The sequence below is a fragment of the Gopherus flavomarginatus genome, chromosome 6 (genome assembly GCF_025201925.1).
Source record: "Gopherus flavomarginatus isolate rGopFla2 chromosome 6, rGopFla2.mat.asm, whole genome shotgun sequence".
NCBI lineage: Eukaryota > Metazoa > Chordata > Testudines > Testudinidae > Gopherus > Gopherus flavomarginatus.
In genome coordinates, this window is record NC_066622.1 from 90,097,687 (window position 1) to 90,114,223 (window position 16,537).

Here is a 16,537-nt window from a genome sequence, read left to right on the forward strand (position 1 = left end):
AGTCGTCTGGCAGCCTCCTTTTGGTAGTCAGACCTGTTCATGATGACAACAGCACCTCCTTTATCAGCCTCTTTGATTATAATGTCAGAGTGGTTTCTGAGGCTGTGGATGGTATTGCGTTCTGCACGACTGAGGTTATGAGGCAAGCAATGTTGTTTTTCCACAATTTCTGCCTGTGCACGTCGGCGGAGGCATTCTATGTATAGGTCCAGACTGTCGTTTTGACCCTCAGGGGAAGTCGATGTGGAGTTTTTCTTCTTGTGCTGTTGGTGGGAGGGTAACTGTATCAGTGGGCTGTTCAGTGTTACCCTGAAATCATTCTTTGAGTCGGAGACAGCGAAAGTAGGCTTCCAGATCGCCGCAGTAGTGTATCATGTTAGTGGGGGTGGGCAGGGCAGAAAGAGTCCCCGAGACAGGACAGACAAAGTGTATCTGCCTCTTCAGAGGTAGATACACTCTTGCTATAGTTGAGCCCACTATCACACTTATAAAATTTAGGAATCTTGTGGAAAGCAATGTGGACTTTTCATGAATGATGCAGACATCCATGGAAGGCAGAAGGCTGAGCAGGGCACTGGCTGCCCACTGGACTTCTTTGTAGGAACTGCCCGTCAGAAGCCAGTTGCTGAGGTAAAGGAAGACTAAATCCCTGTCTTCTCATCCAAGGTGCCACTACTGAAAAAACCTTCATGTAAGACCCTGGGTGCTACAGCTAGGCCAAAGGAAAAGACTCTGAAATGGTAATGTTCATAATCAAAGAGGAACCTAAGGAAACTGCTGTGGGCTGGGTGGATATCTGTTAAAATATGCATCTTTCATACTGAGAGCCATAAATCATGTGTCTTCCTCTAATGAGGGAATTATTGATATCATGTGGAATTTTACTTTTTGAACGAACCCGTTCAGCTGTCTCAGCTCAAGAACTGGCTTTCACCTCCCATTCTTCTTGGGAATCAAGAAGTAAGGGGAATAGAATCCCTTCACTTCTCCGTGGCTTCCCTTAGGAGATCTTGCTGTAGAATCACCTCATGAAAGTGGTCCCTGAAAAGCAACTGGGAAAGGGGGGATTTGTGGAGAGGAGGTACCAGAAACTCATTCAGATAACTGCCATGAATAATCTCCAATACCCATTTGTCTGTAGTTAGAACTCTCCAGTTTTTGGCAAATAGGGTACGTGGGCTCCCAGTGTCAGAGGAGGGGAATAAAGGGACATCAACAAAGGATACAGGTCTCAACAGTCCCATAAAGAGAAACTCTTCATCTGAGAGTTACAGTATGACGTGCTGGTGGACGTTGCAGAGGTTGAGTTCCTAGGTCTATAAGCCCTCTGTCTCTTGCACGGTGACTACTGAGGATGGTGGTGGTAAAACTGCTAAGGAGGGCCCTTTACCTCACCTATGGTGTTTTCTCTTAGGAAGACAAGTATAAATATCCAGCGAGCTAAGCGCTGTACTTGAGACTTTGAGGGAGAGCAGAGACTCACCTGCCTTCTTGTGGAATAGGTTAACAGTATCAAAGGGCAGATCTTGGATGATACTCTCCCACCTCACTAGGAAAACCTGAGGATTGTGACGAGTCTCTCCTTATAACAATGACTATAGCCATCCTCCTTGCCACGTGCGCTATCTACTACATCCACCACAGCTGGGAAGGAAGTTTTGACCACCAATCTGCCCTCGTCCACTAAGGCCTCAAAGTGGCCCCTTCCTCCCTTGGGAGCTTGTCTTTACGTTAAAAAAAATTATAACTAGTAACATCATATTTGGTCAAGAGGGCCTGATAATTTGAATCAGAATTCAAACTGGAGGGAGGTGGAAAAAAAAGACCTCTCTCCCGAAAAGGTCACGTTGCTTCTGTCCCTTATCAGAGGGAGTTGCCTTTGGGTGTTGTTGCTTGGACCTCTCTGTAGCTGCCTGCACCACCAAAGAGTAGGGAACAGAGTGTGAATGGAACAAAATAGTGCGTCTCAGCCCTCTTAGGGGTGGGAGCACAAGAATAAGCATGCCAACCCATCTTTGCTGGATCCACAATAGCCTTGTTGATGGGGAGGGCCACTCAACTGGGACTGGAAGGCTGCAGAATGTCTAGTAAACTGTGCTGAGGTTCCTGGACTTCCTCAAGCTGAAGTTATAGCTCTGCAGCCACCCTGTGCATTAGCTCTTGATATTGTTTAAAGTCGTCTGGTGAAAATTGAGAAGACGGGGTAACCACCACATCCAGTGAAGATGATGCAATCACTCAGGGATCCAACTCACCTTCCCCTTCTGAATATTTCAACAGGTCCAATTGTGAGTGCCTGGGCAATGTCAAACAGGACTCCTACACTGATCCTGGGTGTCTAGGGTTGGGTTTCCATGGTCCCCAATATTGCCAGTAGGATGGATTAATTGGTAGAGGAGGATCCCATGGCACAGGGTACCATCTTTTGACCAACTGTATTTGGTTGGAGGCTGGAACTCTGATCTTCTGGGGGTCCTGTCTCATGCCACCTCTGTCCGATGCTGCAAAGGCTCCGGGCGGGGGGAGAGAAAGCCTCAGACTCATCTGAAAAGAAAACCGGATCCCTTATCACCAGTGGAACTGACAGTACCAACGGTTGCGCCCCAAGGTTGGCAGGTGGGATGGGAGAACAACTCTGACACACTGGGATAGCCTCAGCCATCCCGGAATAAAGACCAACTAAATAGCAGGGATGAATACTGATGAGAGGAGCAAATATGTTCTCCGAGATGTTCTAGGAGATTCCAACTCAGACCATGTGGCGGCATGAAGGAACTGCAGAGAACTTTTATGCCTTTGGTTTGCTTTGGAGCACATGTGGGCCAAGAGACAACAGATTGCTTACAAAAAATTCTGGACACAGGCACATGGCACGCATACCTACCCCACGTGGTATTCCCACAGGGACCATCACTTGAAGAACCAAGAATTGCAAAAGTTAAGCTGCTATAAAAGCGTTCACTTGACCATATTACAGACATTCAACTTCTATTCCCATTTCTTCTATTAAATGGAGAATTTGCTTTACAGTACCATAATTTTCTCTTCTCAGAAACAGTCTTTCATACATATGAATGCAAACGTCCCTTTTCATAAATAGAGGTAGATCAGAGTCATCAGTAACTGACATGCTTTTAGCCAAATAATGATCGGCAAACCTCATCAACTTTAAAATTAACTTCAATTCATAACTACCTAAGAAAATTATATACAATTAGTGTATATTTTAGTGCCAACTGCCCAAATCCAAGATCACCCTAGAAAAAGGGCAGGGCAAGGTATTTCAAAAGAGGAGAACTTTATAATTCTGTAGCATAAGCTCTTCAGGACAGGGACCATTTTCATGTTGTGCTTTATATACTGTTCAGCATAATAATAGTGGTTGGGGAAATGTGCTCCCACACCTTTGTTTTCTCATTCCAGTGTATGTCTGGTAGTTTAAATTATATCTGGGATATAATCAAGCCATGACCTGTTCTGGTGAACAGGTTTGTACTAGACGTACAACTAGACATATGAAGTTTTTTGTTTTTTTTTTTAGGTTAAGCATTATTTCTTTAAAACAGCAAAGAAGTTTCCAAAAAATATTGCGGGAGAACAAAAAGTACAAAATACAATCCTTTGTGAAAGTATGGAGGGAAGAACAAACGACTACTTCACATACTTCCTCTACTGAAGCATGTGCTTTTTCAGCATGAAGAATGCAGTGCATCCAGACTTATGTACCATAATACTTATGGCTGGGTAAGTTTTCTGTGATACAGATAGATCTACATCTTGCATTATACCATGAAAAAGATTATTTTTTCCTCTTTACATTGTGGTTGGTTGGCCAGAAACAATAAATGGGACATCTGGTGGTATTTGTTCTTCATAGGCACAATTTTATCACCATCAACAACAAGGGTAGAATAGATTCTCTCTTTCAGGTCAACTGAGTTGGTACTAGAAAGGGGAGGATAACACCCTGACTGACTGAAATATTCATGGGAGCTTTAGGACACAGAATCATAGGACTGGAAGGGACCGCGAGAGGTTATCTAGTCCAGTCTCCTGCACTCACAGTAGGACTATTATCTAGTCATTAATCTTTTTGGAAAACTACGGTACAATTTTCAGCGAATAAGACAGTAAGCTCTAAAATCTTCTGAGCTGACATTATAGTCATCAGGAATTAATCTAGATTGTCAAAAACTAGAGTGAAACTAATCTCACTGGACTGAACGGGAGTTGGGGCGTGAGGTGTCTGCAAACTAAAATTCAGACTTGAGGCTGAGTACTGGTAAATACAGCGTAGTCTGATTTTTACCTTTTTGGATCTACATTCTATAACCAAATTAGTTTCCAAAGGGGGCACATGGTGTCAGGGTTCTGTCTGTTTGTTTTTGCTTTTTGTTTTGCTTTTTTAAACAATATTGCCCACCATTTGATTTCAGGGAGCTCCATCCAGAGAGCATTCCCAACACTTTGGCTAGCAGAAAGGCACCGTAGGCACGGTCTACATCAGCTCTATTCCCTGTTATGACTGACCTATTGGGGAAATCCCTAGCTAAGGTTTAGCCAGTTTCTAGTTACACTAGCCACCAGAGCAGCACAAAGAAACAAGAGAACTCAGTCCTAAGCATTCTAGCTTAGGTGGTGAAGTTTACATTTGGTTCACCTTTGAAAGGTTAATCACTGCAGTTTGTTTTACTGAATCTGCTAGCGATTTTAGCTGCTCCAGCTAGCTCTTCCTTTTGATAAGCAGCAGCAGAAGGAAATTTACAAGAATATTGGTTTCCCTCTGAAGCTGCTAGTTAAAACTATCAGTAACAGCCCACGCAGTGGAGCAGTTTCCTTTATCTCTGGGTAGTCTGTTAGTCCTCTGACTCAGATGCCCAACACATTTTTCAATATCTGCAGGAGAACATCAGTCCCAAAGGACTCTGACTAAAAATACTGAGGGTATATCTTTAACAGTTTGCTTCTTTTGAATTAAGTTCCTCATTTTGCTAAACTTCTCTTTGGGACAGAATCTTTTTCGCCATGTCAGTGTCTTTCAGGATTCCCAGATTAAAGAAATTGAAGGTGCATGACCGCTCTTTTTGTAGTATATTACCAAATCATGGTTTGCTAGAACACTAACTGTATGTAGTTAACTCTTCTGACTTTCTGGAGCATGTAAATATGTTCAGTTTGTGACAGTTGTAGACAGGAAGTTTATTTTAATTTCTGTAATATGCACCTAATGTCACAATGGTTAAGTCTATACAACCTATAATTTCTGTAATATGCACCTAATGTCACAATGGTTAAGTCTATACAACCTATACACTTTTAAAACAGTCCCTGTCCTTCCTGACAGAGGGACTGGAATACCAATAGAGCAGCTGAACTCTAAGAAACAGAAAGACAAAATTTTTACTTACAAATAAAACAGAGCTATAAATTACATTTGGTACAGTAATTTGGTTGCTAAGGAAATTGTGGAGTCCCATGTGCATCAAGAGATTACATGGGTTTGAAGTCATTTCAGCCAATTAAATCAAATTATATTTTTCACTTAAGCTATTTTGTATGAGGTTTTATTTTGCTGTAGATGGTGGTGGGTTTGGTTCAAGGCATCTTGGTTTTATATTAGAAATTGAAGTACTCTACTGAGTGAAATAAATGCACTAGCCCATCATGCTGTTTTCCAGAGCTATTGTACTAAAGATGTTCCAGTGTGTTTAAGGAAAACTACATATTACTTTGACAAGAGGAGAATACTTAATGCCTCTCCTTCCATGCACATTAAAAATGCTACCATATTGTTCATAGAAAAGGATAATTCTGAAAGCTTATATTTGTGACTTAGACTAAATTAGTATAAAACAGTGGGAAGAAATAGTATGCCCACAAAATATAGAAAACTTTAACTCCTAACATTTATGTTAATGAATGAGGTAGGGACAACCAATAAGTGGCACTCATTAATTAGCTCATCTCTCAATACTGAAGGTGCCAGAGGAGATTATCCATAATATAGTTTACGACAATATATTTCTCACTATCCTATAGAATTAAATATGCCTTAAGGTTATAGTTATAGAATGTTAAAAATGCTTAGGATGTGCAGAAATAAGTTTTGTTAATATACTATTAAACTTCATTTGCAAGTTGCGTTAATGAAATACTAATAAATTACATATTATAAGTGTTACTAAAAGAAGAGGCCATAAATCACTAAAAATATCAAACATACATATTTAAAAAAATGTGGATAACATTTCCTAGCCAAGTTTCAAGTGCTGCTATCCATCTTAACAAAGCACACTATCTGGGTCACATATGCACAGTTAATTTAAAATCAAGTACTGTAAATAAGATTATTCACCTGCCTTACTAACAAAAGCTTGGAGTATTAGAACTCAAAGATTTTTTAAAATCCAGTTTACTTTTCTATCTCAGTACGGACAATGAAAATCAACATAATTGCTTCACTTTCAATCCAGTTCTCAGTCTACAAAACCTGAGTTGCAAATTGTTTACAAAAAAACACCCCACCTTTCTATTGAGATTTTAAAAAAAGAAAGATTTGTTTTTTCCTCTACAAAGTGTTAGTTTTGAGCTATAGGTAAGCTAGCCACATTCCTTTTACTGAAAATATGGTAACAAGAACAAAGTTTAAACTTGTCTCTTTAAGCTTGTCCTTTGGGGTCTGTGAGGAGAAATACAAGCTGAGAAACCAATTACCTGCATCAGTTTCCTTGAGAGTTCATTAGTGAGAAATTCTTCTTCCTTTTCATAGTTTACTGCAAGTGTCTCTTTCTCCTTCTGCAAAGCTTGAATCTTCTTAAACAGAGTATTACTGATGAACTCCTCTTCCTGTTCTGCCCTTGCTTGCTGTGAAAAAAGACATTGCAAAAAATTGGACGTTTCCATATTGAAAGCTACAACTATTTCTCTTTGCTCTTAGAATACTGTAAAAAAATTTAAAAAAAAATTATGGTAATCCTTTTCATCTGTCACCCAGACCTCAAAAGTACTGTATATAGCTTACTAAACCCCATTACCTTCATTGAAACTGTGCCTGCATAGTGCCATATGTTCCTTTCTTTGTTTCCTTTGTACCAAGTTTGGAAGCCACGTTATTTTGGATCCAAGCATTTTTTTCTTGGATCACATTAAGAAATGTCCAGCCTACAACAGGCAACAATTAAACTTAAAAAAACACACACTATTGGTTGGGGGTGACTATCACCCCAACCTTTCAGCTTCTCTTTCACTTTTACAACCTTTACTACAGACAAACAAGGTGGGTTTCTTAAAGAGCAATCAAATCATCCAGCAGCACCCCCTTCTCCACAGAGTTCCAGAGGACAGAGGTTGGCTGCCACTTATTCCTCCATTCGATGAGCTCTCTCTCTTCAGGAGAGCATCCTTAAATTTATCAGAAGGAAAATGAAGCAGCATTCACACTCAATCTCTCCTTGGAGGTTAGGTACTGTTCCACTGGAGATCAGCCCCTCAAACCCTCCATCTCCTGGGTCCTTTCTGCAGAGTTTAGATCCTCCTAACTCTTCTTTTGTATCTTAGAAGTTCTGCAGAAACATTACAAACCTGCTTGATGCATACTTCTGAAGCCCACATAGGCCACACAGACTATAACATGCATGCAAACTAAAGCTCATAGCTAAATAACATAACAGCCAAGCTCACACTTCCAAAAATAGATCACACCTAACTACAATCAACAGAATAAAACAAATTTAGAATGATAGGCCAACGGGTTTTTTTTGTTGTTGTTTTTTTAGGAAATGAGTCAATACAGTGTTAAAAAGTTATCAAAAAGTTTAAAATCCTGTTTTTTTAGCTAATTTCCTTGTCCATTTTGCCCTAAACTTATAAACAAACAAAAATCTACCCTGGACTAACATGCAGCATGTAAAGATTTAGGCAGATCAGTTTCAGTTTGGCAGAGGTGAAAAGAGACTGTTAAAAATCCAAGAACCAGAATTATAACAAGGTGTTAGTCTAAAACTTAACTGCACCTCTGTAACAAAAATTCTTCAGGCAAAACCTAATAGTGCACAACATATATTTTAAGATCAGTAAATGTGCCACAGAAAGCTTCTCAGAACACTTAATACAATAATATGTCATTCCGATCTATTTGAAGGAAAGACATATTCCCCAAAGCAACTATTTTATTAGGACACAGCTGCTATAGTTACAATCTGCAGTGAAAGTTGTTCAGAGAATCCTCAAACTTCTTTCAAATGCACAGGACTCTCATCATATAAAACATAACACCTTGGCAAAGCAGTCTGGGACAACTGAAATACTCATGTTTCAGCTGCAGTGTCACAGATGTGCTATATTCAAACAAGGTCCGGAGCACTTATTAGTAATAACGTAAGGATGTGTCTGAGTGTCACATCAGGAAATTATAAACCCAGTGTATAAAGGTCAGCAAGCTCTTGGACAAATGCTACATTAAGTTGTTAGCTTTCATCCAGAAGACGTCTAACATCAGAGACCTAACAGATATTTGAATAAAATAATAATACTAATGACTGTCAAAAGAATCTTTAAAAGAGAATTTAAATAGGGCGGGTATTCACAGCCTCAAATCTATAAGCGGGACACAATGAAGTTCAGGATAGAGAACAAATACATACGTTAAAGTCAAACAGTTAGTCTCTATCATCTTTGAGTCCTTCACAGCACAAACTAGTTCTTAAACCCATTCCCTCCACTCCCAGTGACACACCATTACTGTTGGTGTTTGCTTTTCAATGCCGAAAAGACATTAAAAAGGCTATCCTATATTATCTGCCTTTAAAAGGTCTAAAATCAAACAAAACCTAGTACTTTGTTCTGAATAAGAGACCAGATAATTAAGTGACTGACACACTTAAGTAAAAGTACTATCAGTAAAAGTTTAACTGATATAATAATTAATCTTAACACAAGGGAATAAAGATGTATGTTACTTGAGAATCTGAGTTTAACACATGCCAACTATGAAAACAAGTAAATATGATATTGTTACTAGAACATGCTATGAGAGGATGCCAGCCCCCCCGCCATACTTTCTAACCCCATGCACTCTTTCTTATAGAAAGCCTCTCTTTTGTCTGTAGACCTGGCCCAAAGTAATACCTGATTTATTTAGTTGTTTTAAAGTATTCATTTATCTGATGCTGATTTCCATTAATTGCTTTAATGTTGTCTAAAACACTGGATGAAATCCTAAATGCTATTGTATTTTCACCACCAGCACTCAAACTTAAATACTCATTCCATAATCAAATTTATCTTGCAGACTGCAGTAACAAGTCTTAATACTTTGTCCACTGGACCTCAGGTCTAAGCCCAGTCTTTTTGCAGTGTGGACATAGGTCACGCCTGAGTCCCCAGATTCATGTTTGGATATTCTGCCAGCACTGTGAAGAACTTCAAAAAGATCTCACAAATAAGTGATTGGGTAATAAAATGGCAAATGAAATTTAATAAATGTAAAGTAATGCACATTGGAAGAAATAACCAACTATACATACCATATGATGGGGGGCTAATTTAGCTACAACTAATCAGGAAAGAGATCTTGGAGTCATCATGGATACTTCTCTGAAGACGCAGTGTGCACCGGTAGTCAAAAAAGCAAACAGGATATTAGGAATCATTAGAAAGGGATAGCAAATAAGATGGAGAATATCTTATTGCCCTTATATAAATCCATGGTACGCCCACATCTTGAACACTGTGTACACATGTGGTCTCCTCATCTCAAAAAAGATATACTGGCATTAGAAAAGGTTCAGAAAAGGGCAACTAAAATGATTAGGGGTTTGGAATGGGTCCCATAGGAGGAGAGATTAAAGAGGCTAGGACTTTTCAGCATGGAAAAGAGGAGACTATGGGGGGATACGATAGAGGTATATAAAATTATGAGAGGTGAGAAGAAAGTGAATAAGGAAAAGTTATTTACTTGTTCCCATAAGAACTAGGGGCCACCAAATGAAATTAATAGGCAGCAGGTTTAAAAGAAATAAAAGGAAATTGTTCACACTTCACACAGCACACAGTCAAGAGGAGGGGGGCAGAATAGCTCAGTGGTTTGAGCATTGGTCTGCTAAACCCAGGGTTGTGAGTTCAATCCTTGAGGGGGTCACTTAGGGATCTGCAGCAAAAATCAGTACTTGGTCCTGCTAGTGAAGGCAGGGGGTTGGACTCAATGACCTTTCAAGGTCTCTTCCAGTTCTAGGAGATTGATGTATCTGCATTTTTTTTAAACCTGTGGAACTCTTTGCCTGAGGAGGTTGTGAAGGCTAGGACTATAACAAGGTTTAAAAGAGAATTAGACAAATTCATGGAGGCTAAGTCCATTAATGGTTATTAGCCACGATGGGTAAGGAATTGTGTGTCTAGCCTCTGTTTGTCAGAGGATGGAGATGGATGGCAGGAGAAAGATCACTTGATCATTACCTGTTAGGTTCACTCTCTCTGGGGCATCTGGCATTGGCCACTGTTGGTAGACAGGATACTGGGCTGGATGGACCTTTGGTCTGACCCAGTATGGCCAGTCTTATGTTCTTACTATCCCACAATCCCCATGAGCCAATGTTTCTCAGCCATTCTATCCCCAAAGTACTCACTCGATTCCTAGGAACTGAAAACAACATCCTTCCTTCTCACGCTTACTGCTAGATTGGAAACACAGTTAAGCAGTTTCTGTATTACACAAAGCCCTACTCCCAGCATGCTGCCAGCTGACCACAGGAACAGTCATTCTCCCTCTAGATTAATTTTGTATAGGTGTAGGTTTTCTGATCCAGGTTATTTGGTAGGATAGAAACACCTTAAAATTCTTTAAGCTGACATTAAAAAAATGGGTATGGAGACTAATGAAGCAACAACAGCTCTCTCTGGCTGATGAAACTAGTAATTGGCCAAAATTACCATTGCTGCCTCTCTCCTGATCTTTTGTAGCATTCCGGTGTGTATAGGAAAAGCGAGGGAAGGCATACGAGTCCCTTTGTACATCTTTGCAACAAGACATCTGTTGCCTTAGCTCTGTGATTCCTTCAGCAAGAGAATAAGACTGAAACCTTGTGATTCAGGTAGGAGGCAAACAGATGATGTCTGAGAGACTAAATTTCTTTACCAGGAGATGAAATACCTCCAGGTGTAGGTCCCATTCTGAATGATCTAATTTTTGCCTAATTTTGAGCCAGTCAGCCACACCATTCAGCTTTCCATCATTTTTTTTTAACGGATCTGCTGAGATATTTGATGCTGAGATGTACTTTGTAGCCTTCTGTCCCTTCACTTCCCACCCCACCCCACCGAGCATCTGAACAATACAGAATAAGGCCTTGTTTCCTCTGGAGAGGGACAGCTTCAATTGCTCTCATCTGCAGGAGATCTAGGATGACGGTGTGCCTGCCCTGATTCCTCCTCTTCATCAAGCAGGAGCCCTTAGGCTATGAGATTTTTTTTTTAAAAATAGGTTGAGAGAGTCTATACTTGCAATACTGTCCCACCCAATCGGGCACAGTTTGTGGAAACATGTGGGAGATGCTTATGGTGTCAGATGACAGTTTTCTTTTGTTTATTTATTCTTGTTGGCCTGATGCTCCCAATAGTTTTTCTGCCCAAAGGAAGAAGCTAAAATTATGCCTGCCTAGACTTGGCTGTCTGTGTAGGGCCTATAGTGGAATGTCTCTCTTTCAGACAAAAGTTTTCCCCAATTAGAAACATGTCCTTTACCACCAGGGAAAAAGGCACACTTGTTTTTGGTAGTGACACCGCCATAAATTCTGATTGGTGCACACCGAGGAACTCTGGAGGCTAGGGGACGTGTAGTACACAAAGAAAGAAATTGTGGGCCAAGAAGCCACACACTGCCGGCCAGTTCTTCCACATCTGGACTGCTGTCCCAGTCCCTTTTATTACTCCATAGCCATCTAGGGGAAGGTGGCAGAAGTGGTAGTGAGGCATGGCAACATGTAACAGAAGCTGAGAACAATAACCAGGACATTAGGACCTGGAGACTCACAGGTGGGAATGACAGCCCAATAGTTAAGACATGGCAACCTGCAACGGCATCTGAGAATGACAGCCCGGTACTTTCCCAGTCTTTTAGGTGTGGCACAAAAATCTCTCTCCTTCTAGTACACACTCACAGGGTGCATGAGAAGGGATATATAGCTATAGCTTGTTTAAGGGATCTGGAATCTTCCATAGCTCTAGTCCACAACATGCAGTATACATCTCCTGAATATTTATTCTCTGAGGTTTGTTTTTGTTTGCCTGTTGTTGGCCTCCCTCCCCCGAACAAGAAATGTCTTTGGGGGATTCTGTGTATGAATGCCTACAGCATGGTCTTTTCTACACTGATTTGCCATGCTGCACTCTGTGAGGGTGAGCACGGAAAGTACTGATGGATTATTCACCATGCTGCATTTCATGAAGGTGGGCAGGGAAAAGCTGCTCCTAACTTGACACCAAAGAGTACCACTGCCAGATGTTCGATGCCAGATGTTCAACACCAGATGAATTAGCATTTTAATTTTGGCTTTTAATTCAGACATGATTTTAGCAGCTGACATTTATGCTTTATGCTATTTGAAAGCAGGGTGTCGATCTTCAGACTGTCTATGCTTACAGTATTAGTCTCTAACTCCAATGGGTCTCACGATCAGTGCTGGTATCAGGTTTGGAAAAGTCTTATGTGATGTAACGTGCCAAAACTGAAGTTCCGAAGGAACTGCAATAGATGAAGGAAAAGACACGGCAATGTGAAATGGTATTAAAAACTAGGCAATGGACCCAAACAAAGCGGACTGTAATAAAAAAGTTGACCAATAAACATAAATAAATTAACAAATTTAGATTATGTATGTAATCAGGGATTAATATTACTGCAGGAATATTTTAAAAAAGAGTTTACATTGTACTTTGCATTTGTTTGCATAGACTATGAGCTCTCTCGGACAGGCCCTATTTCCATCACTTGTATGTACACAATACCTAGCATAGTGGTGCCCTGATCCCCATGAAGAAATAAAAGCTAGAACGATGAAAGTTATGAATGCTTTAAGAGTTCAAGAGGTACCAGTATGAGCAACTGGCTTCATATGAAGTGATGATTTTGTTTGTTTTAAGTCAAGATTACTAGCCCACATCAGACCACAAAATTTCACACGGTGTGATAAATCAGCTTGAATTACACAAAAAAGTCTTAAGTTCAGAGAAATTCTGTTTTCCCTAAGACAAACATGCTAACTTTAAAAAGTGGTATGACTGTCTGTCTGCCACTGGAGACCTTTCCAAGGGTATAGCACTGATAAATTCTGAGTAGCTCCGAACTAAAGTGAATCTACCTTCTTAGGATTTCTGTGAATACTTACAGGTTAGATCCTTTCTAGACAATTACTGAAGGAGAAATTCCATCTATTACTACTCTATAATTCATAGATAGACGGAGTATACCCCAAATTCCACACCCCGAGAGCTTAAAATTGTTCATAAGGATCGTCAATAGTAGAAAACACTTAAAATGCTTCTCTGAAGGCTCTAATCTGCAACACTTACTCCTGGGGAAACTCTGCGTCACTACTCATGCAAAGAATTCATGGCCCCTGCAAATTTCTTTGCTTCCTTGCAGAAAAATGACTTCTGACAGGGAAGCCACAAGACCGGTCATGGCCCCCTCACAGCAGTGCAGGCAGATTGGTTTGGGTACCCAGAGCAGCCGGTAGAGACACAAATCACTGTTGGGGAGGGGGGCAAGGAGGGGGAAGCTGGGCAGTCGTGTGTGTGAGACACACACACTGTCCCTCTCACTTGCTATTGTGGCACCGAGTGGAGGGGAAAGGCTTTGTAGAGCTTCTGACGAGGTAGGTGTGGGGCAGTCTCCATCCCCTCAGGCAGAGTAAAATGTAGCAGCCTGCCTACTTAGTGAATTGTTCCCACTGTTCTTAGTGAATTCCCCAGGAGTATAAAACACATGTAAAAATGTTAAGGCTCCTTCACATTGCCAGAGTTGTGTAAAGGAGCCTTCTTGTAAAGGACAGGATAGCCTTATAATGCTTATGGTGCTTTAGTGATTAGAACTGGTCTGAATTTTTTGGACTGAAAAAATTTCCTATCAAAATGTGCTCCATGAACTGTTTGCTACTGACTTTTTTGGAAATGATCCATAGCCAGTATAAATTGTGAGTTTGAATTCCCAGCCCTCACTTGCTCTTCAGTTGCCTATGATACAACACGAAGCATATGGCTGCATATATTTGTTGACTCAATAACTAAAAGTAAAGGGTCAATACTAGCTACATTAGAGTGGGTTTGGTGACTCCCTCCAATGTTCACCACTCCTATTCTCCACCCATTGTATTGTAGTATTAACATTCAAAATGCTGTGTGTGTAGGAGGAGAGGTGACAAGAAAAATCATAGGAGAAAAGAAGAAATTGGAGGTGGGAGGAGTAATACAGAGAAAAGTAGCAGAAGTCTAACTGAAAAAATAATTTTTATAAAAATTAAGTGTACTCTTTGATTATTCTTCAAATTTCAGACAACAATCCTGGTGACCAATAAGTCACTATATTCACTCACACTTCATAACACAAATATTCTTGACTAGAAATACAGCCATTCGACTCAGTCCATCAGAACAGCCTATCTGGCTATTGCAGTTAGATTCAGAAAGACAATTTGTCAACAGAATCCTTCTCCCTTCAGTAATCATCAAACACCTAAATTGGCTATTTCCCCACCCTGTCACCTTTCTGGTTTTGCAGTTTGACATTTCTTAGGCTGACTACGAAGCAATAAAACTCATATCAAATGAGCATTTTCAGAATCCAGTAACAAATTTACTGTAAAGCAGGTTCTTCACCACACGAGTGAATGAATATCAGCTGCAGAAAAAAATTCAAGGAGCCCACATTCTGAAGTTTTTTGTGGGGCTCTTCTCTATCTAATAGGCCTATTATTAGTTATGTCAGCCACTTTTTTAATGACAGCTCAAAGAATTTCAAGGTATTTCTATCCTACCAGATAACCTGGATCAGAAAACCTGTACCTATACAAAATTAATCTAGAGCAGGGGTTGGCATCCTTTCAGAAGTGGTGTCCCGAGTCTTCATTTATTCACTCTAATTTAAGGTTTTGCGTGCCAGTAATACATTTTAACATTTTTAGAAGGTCTCTTTCTATAAGTCTACAATATATAACTAAACTATCATCGTATGTAAAGTAAATATGGTTTTTAAAATGTTTAAGAAGCTTCTTTTAAAATTAAATTAAAATGCAGAGCCCCCTCAACCGGTGGCCAGGACCCGGGCAGTGCGAGTGCCACTGAAAAATCAGCTTGCGTGCTGCCTTCGGCATGCGTGCCATAGGTTGCCTACCCCTGATCTAGAGGGAGAATGTCTATGTGGTTTCCTATACAGTTGCAGGCAAGAACAAGATGACTGCTGCTCATTTGCATTAGTTTCCAATTTACTCTCAACTTCACAGTTTTCATATGCAAAACTACTGAAGGTATTTGTTTTAAGGCCTGGTCTACACTACAGTTAGGTCAGCGTAAGGCAGCTTACTTCGACCTAACCATGTCAGTGTCTACACTACAATGGTGCTCCCACCGATGTAAGTCGTCCACTACATCAACTTAACTCCACCTCTGCAAAAGGTGTAGCACTTAGGTCTATGTAGTTAGGGTGACTCAGTGTCTGTTCAGACACTGCATTACTTACATCCCCTGTTGGCTGACAGCCTGGTGGTCCACTGCCGCTTCCCAGTGAGAGATTGCAGGGTAAGGGAGAGAGCCCAAGCCTGGCTGTCACCTGGGCTCAGGCTCTCCTCCCACCCCAGTAATCGATCACCAGGAGGCAGCAACAGGGCTCCAAGCTGTCCTTCCCCATAAACCCTCACCCGGAGGCAGCAGCAGGGCTCTGGGCTGCCAACTTGTCAGCACTCCAGGCTGTCAGCCCCAGAAGCAAGGTTCTCAGCAGTAGCCCCTATTCCTCCCGCCCCAGGGATCACAGCCGGAGCATAGGCCAGGGTTCAATTTCACCTCAGGGAGCCTACCAGCATTGAAATTGACAGCTGATATATCATCACATTTAGTCTCCAGGCTCCAACCATCATCCCCAGAGCCAGGAAGTTCCAGTTGTTGGGGGGTGGGGATGGTGTGAATCCAGCTGTGAGCCCCATGCAGGCTTACAGCCAGAGCTGGAAAGAAAATGTGAAATAATAGCAGCTGTGAAACTGACAAGAATGTCAGTTTCACTGCTGGTAGGCTCCCTGCTGTGAAACTGAGCCCAGTGCCTGGCTCACAGTTGGGGCCATTAGCCCTGGGTGGGCTCCAGCTGTGATCCATGCACAGATGACAGTGCCCCCATCTGTCAGTGGCCCACAATGCCCCATTTCAGTCAGCACAAACGCTCCTGGTGAGGACACATACCACCAACAGAAGGAGAGTAGTGTGGCCACCACCAGCCAATTTAAATACTGAGATGGCTGTAGGTCCACTTAACTTAAGTCAACTAAATTTGTTGTGTAGA

At 41.1% G+C, this 16,537-nt stretch overlaps 1 protein-coding gene across 2 annotated transcripts in view; it reads right to left on the reverse strand.

Annotated features, from left to right (window-relative positions):
* CCDC6 (coiled-coil domain containing 6) overlaps window positions 1–16,537 on the reverse strand; it is a 77,181-nt gene that overhangs the window by 41,270 nt on the left and 19,374 nt on the right. For both annotated transcript variants that reach the window (XM_050960803.1, XM_050960804.1), the window contains exon 2: window positions 6,715–6,864. In XM_050960803.1, coding sequence (XP_050816760.1) covers window positions 6,715–6,864 — 150 coding nt within the window. The remainder of the gene's footprint in view (window positions 1–6,714; window positions 6,865–16,537) is intronic.